Raw genomic sequence first — 7,500 nt, forward strand, 5'->3', positions numbered from 1 at the left:
GGATCTCGTGTAGCTTCCGAGCGCTGGACAACAATTGCAAATCGTTGTTTAACTTTCTGCGCGGAAAAGGATCAAACGCTGTCGGTTCAACTACCGCAGCTCTTCCGAAGGATATGACAAATGTGTGCTCAACTTCGACCGCTATGGTAGCGCACGAACCACAGCAACAGAATGGGCTTCGAATGCTGTTGAACCGGAAGTTGCTAACCGAACCAGGGGACAATGTTCCTTTGACTACTTGTCCAAATGTGGTTATCGATCCATGAAATGGTATTTCGTATGGATTCGCTGTAGACCAACATCAATCCAGTGTATCTTTTGTGCAAAATCGGATCTCTGGAAACGCTTGGGGCTTTTGCATTCCTGTTAGATTCCTTCCTAACAAGCAATACTATTGCACGTGAGCTGAAGTTTTTCAATTTCGCAAATTTTTTTGAGACCGCAAGTTCAATGCACCTCGCCAGGGGAAAATTGTTTGGACAGGACTAGCTCTTGGATCAACAATTTTCCATACCTACCGACACCTTTAATGGTTTGGACAGGTAGAAGGGGTAATTTTATTGAAAAATAGCGTGTTATGGTAAACAGATGATGCTTTTTGCAGAGTTAGAGTATGCCGCAGTAATGAGCACGAGCAAAATTAGAAGAACCTTCATCGAGAGACACTTTTTAAAGTCGAATGAAAAACAGAACAAAACAAATGACGGTGAAATGATGGTAAATTTACTATATGAATTACATTAAAATGTTGATCTATCTGCTAGACCGAAGTCGCCGTAAGAAGTAAGAATGCCTAAAGATCGTTTCAAACACTTACTCACTAACAACTTACTTACACTTGCTAGAATATATACTGCTTCTGGATTTGCTACGAAAGGCTCGTGATTAATAAACACATATAAACGAAAAATAACAAGAAAAAAAACAAACAAAATGAATGGAAAATGGCGTAACCACAAAAAATAAGCAACGCTCAGCAACATAACTGCTATGCAAAACCAACATGTGAAGACCGCCGCTCAGCAGCTGACTCACTACACGTGATAGGCAACCAAACAAAAAAAAAAGTATAGTAAGAGGCGATGCAATAATATACATAAATAGATAAACCAATGAAACAAAAGCATAAGCAACAATCACCAGAATCGCGATGCTCAAAGCGAAACGCTTTGAACGTTTCTTCTCTATTTTCACTTAGAAATCTATGAAAAGCAATTGCTAAGGCGCAGCATATCACCAACTGTTGAGTAATAAGATGAATAGTTTGTGGCATTATATTTAAAACACCATTTATTCAGTGATAAAAGTCAAACGTCGTTTCCTCAACATATTTAGTGCGTGCGATTGTATTGATCGTTTCGCGGATTGCGTTTGATAGTAAGATATGAAAAGCTAGTTTATGCAATCGTTGGTTGGTGGGTTTACTAAGCCTATGTTCACTTTTATGAAACGATTACCGCCCAAACAGTGTAGAGCAAGGAAAACGGAAAGATACACACAAACATACCGGAAGAATTAGAAAAGATTATGCAAGCATCGCTCACAAGGAGATGATTATTAGATTTCTACACTATGCTTACATGCGAATAAACACAGAAATCGGTAAAACAAAGTGTAAAATAACGGGTAAAAAATATTACCTGTAAAAGCAGTGATAAGCAGCGGACAGAAACACGAAATCAAAGAAAAAGCGAAAACGAAATCGTTTTGCCAATCGGAATAGATGCGAGCCTCAAGTGATTTTTACCAGCATTGCGCTACTATAATATCGATTAGTTAGCTAAATGATGGAAGCGAATAGTCTAAGGATTTAGTAGAACCAGAGCCAGAACAAGACGGTATTAGGCAACCATTTACGCTGTATGTTTGTCTTCGATATCCTTCTTTATGATTCCCATGAGCCAATGGCTGAGAGTTTATCTTTCTGTCCAACATGGGCCAAAAAACACTGTTAGTTCGCTGCTGAAAGCAACCTTCGCATATCAGCAGATCATTTTGCCGATTCGACCGATATAAAATAGTTGCTGGCACAGATTCGGACAAAATTCTATAATAATAACTCAACATTGCAAGCTTGAATGGTACGACCTGTGACCGTTAGATTGGACCAAGCGTGGATCTGCGAAATGAGCGCAGAGTAGCTAAAGTTTCCCTTTCTTATATACTATTCGAAACAACAGGCCACATCTTTCACGCGGAACGCAAGAAAAGAATTTAAAAGCCATCCATAACCCATAGGTATCTCTAGCGAATATTATTCCCCTCCTTGCCCTGATCGTAAGTGTAGGTCAGGTGGTTCTGTGAAAGAGTGAATCATGCCATACTTGCCTGGGAATCGTGCATCTTAAACGACACAGCACGTGTATATTTTAAATTGATGAGCTAGAAAGAAGCAGAAAAACCCAGCTAATGAAAGCAGCAAATAAATAAACCTTCTTTCAGAAAACGAGAACATCTAGTACGACTCACGCAATAGCACTCTGTTTTGGAATTGTAAATAAGCGATATTGAACGCTACGACCAGGACACAAGCAGTTATGACCAGGACAGGGTGGAGTTTTCTGCAATATCAATCTAATAGCAATCTAGCAACGTTAGGTTCTACTTGTCCTGATCGTCGCCCATTCTAAACGAGTCAACAGGATACAGTCAGTCAAAGAACTGCTGATCGATGAACGTGTGAAAGAGTACCGAAAGCTCTTGATGCCCATCCGAACTCAACAGTTAAGCAAACAAACAATAATTTACTATGTATCTTCAGCTCTGCCAAAAGTGCATCTTTTAGAGTAATTACAAATCAAATCAAAACCAAAGGAATACCATTAGTAGAAAAAGCCGGGCGCTATGAACAGCACAAACTAATAATGAATCTAACTGATGCTGTGTTGAAGTAAATGGCCGAATAGATGAGTATATTTCACTTCATATTTATCCTTGCACATAACTAGTGGAACCAACACAAATATCGAAATATGGAAGCAAGTAACCAAACAATAAAAGATGTACATACATTGCTCTTATGATTGATTTAATATATCTTAAGACACCCAATGCAGCTAGTCCGCACGCTACGAGCGAAATGCGAGAGATCCAAACTTAACAAATGATCAGCAGTAGGTCCACCCTACTGCATTAACGCGAAGGCAAGAGTTAAATAGAACAAAAAAAGCAAAATGAAACACAAGTCAGTTGAACTAAATAAAGATAGTTCACATAAAGTTTAGTGATTTTTCAAATGCCAGCTAGGTTATGTCAAATTCAAGGAAGCCAGGAATATGTGGCTTGGCTTTTGGTGAAAACTGTTACTGCAAAATGATAAGGACAGAAACACATGTAGCAGCAGCGATTCACAAAAACTAAACAAACAACTAACGACACCAATCGTAGCAATTGAAGTGTTCGGATGGATAGTCAGTGCCGGACAGCGGAGAGCAGAGACATCGGTAAAAGATTTGGCATAATGTGAAACACAATACACAATATTCCGTACAAGCCTTTCTAGATCATTAACTTTATTCTAGTTTGTACCACTATCTCAAGGTCAAACTGCAAACGCAACTAGTTAGCTTTCTTTAGATAGTGCTAGTTTCGGAGTTTTTCGGTTGCGTGACCGCTGTGATTCGCCGACACACACTTTTGCCATCTCCTTTAGTAGGGAAAACTTGCATTGCAGGGAATCTTGCATTTGTTATTACTTTCGGTCTGCTGCTGACTACAATGACTAAACACAAAGCCCTGTTCTCTCAAGCACGCTAAAAGCCATGGGAAGGTAATTGATCTTAACAAGCCGAAATAATAACGATACCAATAAAACACTTAGAAAGCAGCAAAAGCTAACAAAGTATAACTTCGAACTAAATGAAAAGCTAGTTACATACTATTTCAAATTTTATAATCAATCCAAAATGTAACAAAGTTTAATTCTATGCAAATGTGTAATACAGAACATTTAAAAATTGTGATAACGAAAGAAACCGAATGAAACACTACAAACACTTGCTTGTATATCATAATATAAAATTTACTAGGCTATGCGCACCACGAGAGAAAGGGCTAGGAGCGAAAAGAATTTGGCGTAGAATCAGTTACCGGGGTAAGCTACCGAATCTTCACTTATTATTAATTTAATTCAGCTTCTCTCAGTACCCGTTTCAATCGACGTATCTTTTTTAATGTTTTTAAAATGGGATACAATTCAACGAAAAAGAAGAGTACTTTAGAAAAACTGAGAACGGGTGGTACACCTAATATTTGTTCAAAATATTGGCTCAATATAGTAAACAATAAGTAGCTTAACTGCTAAAGCTTGCGAATATTCTTCGAATGAAATTCGTAATTTAAGGCAATCTAGCTTAGTAATAACAGCATTTAAGCTGAAAAACGATTGTCAAACCGTATGGAATATGCCTTTCTAGTTTTTTTTTTGTTTTTGAATTTACATATAACGGAGTGTGATTTTAAGAACTCTCGCTATCACTTTTGTTTCGCTGTTGATCACCGTTCATCGGTTTTAACATACCCTATAAGCATTGGCTAGAGAAGAGGAAGAAGCTGGAGGAACAACAAATTGATGTCGATGAAGATCGTGATCGTTTGATGAAGATGCTTCGTTTGATGAAGATGCTTTGCAATGAACGAATATTTGCATAGGAAGAAAAACCTAAAAATGCCAAGCGATCAAAAACGAACTAAAATAAATAAATCTTAATGATGACTAGTGAAAACAACCAGCCAGGATCAAGCTAGGATATATCTATATATATCGGACAAAGTATATACATTTCAGACCTAGGAAGTTTCTTCTTGAATCCAAGTTTTCTAAGTTACAAAAACGATTTAGACTATTACAATTATGACATCCTATTACTGCTTTAAACTTGTTGAAAAAATAAAAAAAAATCACCTGATACAATCTTTGTCGTCAACGTCACCGTAATTCACTAGATAATATTTTTGTACAAATGCTGAAAATGTTAATATGTATATTTGGCCGTTGCTTATTGTTGCATTGTTGCACAACCAACACCGCAAGGATAAAGTAGTAGTGGTGATTTTTCTTTCCTGCACATCACTTTGCTTTGGTGTACCCAGATCGGTGTACGAGTCGTTTGGCGTTTGTCGATCCACGAAGAAACTACAAGCTCACCAGTACCGCAGTAGAATTGGTTCTCAAGATCATGACTATTTTTAACGATTTCCACTGCCATGGCCGTAGGTATACTACGTCACTAAATGTGATCTAGTAAACTTGTTCATTTCACAGACGCGTCCCGTCACCAGCGTCCGTTGATGAGAAATCGGCGATTGTAGTTGGCCCAAGCCAAGAGGGGAGCGTACCATTTACTGTGATTCGCGGTGGTAAGTGATAATCGTGAATGGTTTTGTATAAGCTTGAAGTGTTTTGCGACGATGTGCTCGTATTTGTGGTGATGTTACCTACTCAGGTCGCATGAGCGAACTTGTGCCAAAAACTGCTCAATGTCCATATCCATGGACATTTGTACGGCCAAAAGGATCTGTTACCACACTTCATTTTGCGACACCCTGTGTATGGGAAGTTGAGTGGAATATCGATTTTAAAGCAGAGATTACGACATAGAAGGTTCGTAAGCAATGGCCGACCTTCAAGATTAATCAGTGTTAATCGCGATCATTGAACCGTAGTTTCCTATTTTCTCCAGTATATCGTATTTCGCTCCTTATTACCAGATGTCCGGTCTGTCACTATGGATAAAACGGTTCCCCGTCGTTCGTGGCATGATCACCTATAGTTGTCTATGGCCTACAGGGTGTTTTATTCAGCAAAAATTGTCGGGAAAGAAGTTGAGTAAGTCGAGTCCAGTGAAACAGTTCTATTTATGAGTTAAGGTTATTTTATTGAAACCATAATATAGATGAAATCGATTGGAACAAATGTTGGCGCTTTTTCTTCTACGGAGGATTCATTGTCGCACCCACTTTGTATGGCTGGATTCGATTAGCGTCTATTATGTGGCCTCGGCAGGATTTGAAATCGGCTATAGCTAAGGTAGGTAATGTGCAATGGGGCTTTATCGTGGTATTGCAAATGGTTCACACCAAAAAGTCATTTACATCGTAAAACTATTATGCAGGCATTAACTGAGCAGATCAGTTATACCCCGATGGCCATGACGGCGTTTTACTTTAGTATGAGCCTGCTGGAATCAAAAACCTTCGAAGAGGCGTGTAATGAGGTGAAGGTAAAATTGTGGCCTACCTATAAAGTAAGTGTTGGCAAATTATAAATGCACGCATACAGAAAATTTAAATCTTACAATCTATTACTTTGAAGATGTGCAAGTGGTTTTCATCGTTCCCCTTCTCTTCTCCAGGTTGCCCTGTGCATTTGGCCATTAATTCAAACATTCAATTTCTCCATTGTGCCGGAGAAAAATCGAGTTCCTTTCGTCAGTATGTGCAGCTTATTGTGGACCATCTTTTTGGCTTATATGAAACAAAAAGAACAAAAAGAACTGCTAGGGATAGTAGATAAATAACAGGGTGCTGTATGCGCAAGTAAAGATAAGATGCGCCGTTTCGTCTATTAATGTACAAATTGAAGGAAATAAACGAATGAACCGCGATTTCTTCTGGATTTGCGTTTCAAACACAATTACAGGCACTACTTGTCAGCTAAAAATGATTTTTTTTTAATAGCTCGTACCGCAAAGATAGCAGGAATAGCGTGGAACTTCCACGGTTCGCTCGGTTTCCGTCTCCACACTCTCGCGGTTTTCCTCTTTCAAGATTACTCACAAACGAGATGTAGTGCCAAGGCTCTTACACCAAAACATATCAGTCATTGGAATAATTATCTTAATTCAAGTACTTACCAATTCCAAGCTACTTTAAAAAAGCACCTCGGCCTATGCACTCCTCCCATAGAACCCCAAAGTCAGCACTGGAACACTGATGGTTGGCCAACTGTTGATCGTAGACAGCCTGCTGACTGGAGTTTTCGTCATTCCAGGATCAGGCACGTCATCACGTATCCTATCTCATTACCTATCTTACCCCAAAGGATACTACCTGACTTCCGTACATCAGCGTAACGATCTGCTCCGGACGAACCTACTCCATTAAGATTACACGTAGCCTGCTCTCTGCTTCGGCTTCGAAGGATTCTCCCAACGCTCCATCGACTTGTATGGAATTTTCCAATGGGGTTCTCTTCCTGAAACCAAGCTGATTCCCAGGCAATCCTTGAGCTCGCTACGTGAACACCATGAACCTATTTAGAATTAGGCGTTCGAGGAGCTTGTCCTTGCTGTCTAACGGATCTTCGCCTAAAAAATCCGTTGGCTCCATCAAGGTTTTGGCTCCCTATCTGGTAGAGACTGGTCATTCTGGGGCTTCTGAGTGATTTGGCACTCTGCACTGTCTACCCAGCGAAACACTAAACCGAATAACTCTTCATTAAAGAACTTGGTTTTTAAGTCATGCGGCAATTTAGGCAGGACGTCCGGGACGAGCTTTCTC

The 7,500-nt window shown here is 39.4% G+C and overlaps 2 protein-coding genes across 6 annotated transcripts in view; both read left to right on the forward strand.

The window, feature by feature from the left end:
* Positions 1-4,903, forward strand: part of LOC125959345 (uncharacterized) — a 14,185-nt gene extending 9,282 nt beyond the window's left edge. Inside the window, 1 exon segment of the mRNA XM_049692165.1 lies at positions 1-4,903. This exon segment is cut by the window's left edge and continues 748 nt beyond it. Within this exon segment, the coding sequence (XP_049548122.1) occupies positions 1-266 (266 nt within the window). The 3' untranslated portion in view covers positions 267-4,903.
* Positions 4,904-5,137: 234 nt separating this feature from the next.
* Positions 5,138-6,641, forward strand: LOC125951434 (mpv17-like protein). Of its 5 annotated transcripts, none has more exons than XM_049680275.1 (6): positions 5,139-5,358; positions 5,445-5,602; positions 5,665-5,827; positions 5,895-6,028; positions 6,114-6,245; positions 6,354-6,641. In XM_049680275.1, the coding sequence occupies exons 3-6, from the start codon at positions 5,710-5,712 to the stop codon at positions 6,516-6,518; spliced, it is 549 nt and encodes a 182-aa protein (XP_049536232.1). In that variant the 5' UTR covers positions 5,139-5,358; positions 5,445-5,602; positions 5,665-5,709; the 3' UTR covers positions 6,519-6,641. The 5 variants fall into 5 exon arrangements, with proteins under 5 accessions (XP_049536235.1, XP_049536232.1, XP_049536234.1 ...); XM_049680277.1 differs by having other exon boundaries at positions 5,710-5,827; XM_049680273.1 differs by having other exon boundaries at positions 5,141-5,358; positions 5,682-5,827.
* Positions 6,642-7,500: the final 859 nt, after the last annotated feature.

The sequence above is a fragment of the Anopheles darlingi genome, chromosome 2 (genome assembly GCF_943734745.1).
Source record: "Anopheles darlingi chromosome 2, idAnoDarlMG_H_01, whole genome shotgun sequence".
Lineage (NCBI taxonomy): Eukaryota > Metazoa > Arthropoda > Insecta > Diptera > Culicidae > Anopheles > Anopheles darlingi.

Excerpts from the sequence above, each read along its gene's own strand:
- LOC125951434 (XM_049680278.1), top strand. The coding sequence starts at position 5,710 with ATGTCCGGTCTGTCACTATGGATAAAACGGTTCCCCGTCGTTCGTGGC. Across the intron at positions 6,029-6,113 it reads TGAAATCGGCTATAGCTAAG|GCATTAACTGAGCAGATCAG; the intron begins GTAGGTAATGTG and ends ACTATTATGCAG. Across the intron at positions 6,246-6,353 it reads AATTGTGGCCTACCTATAAA|GTTGCCCTGTGCATTTGGCC; the intron begins GTAAGTGTTGGC and ends TCTCTTCTCCAG.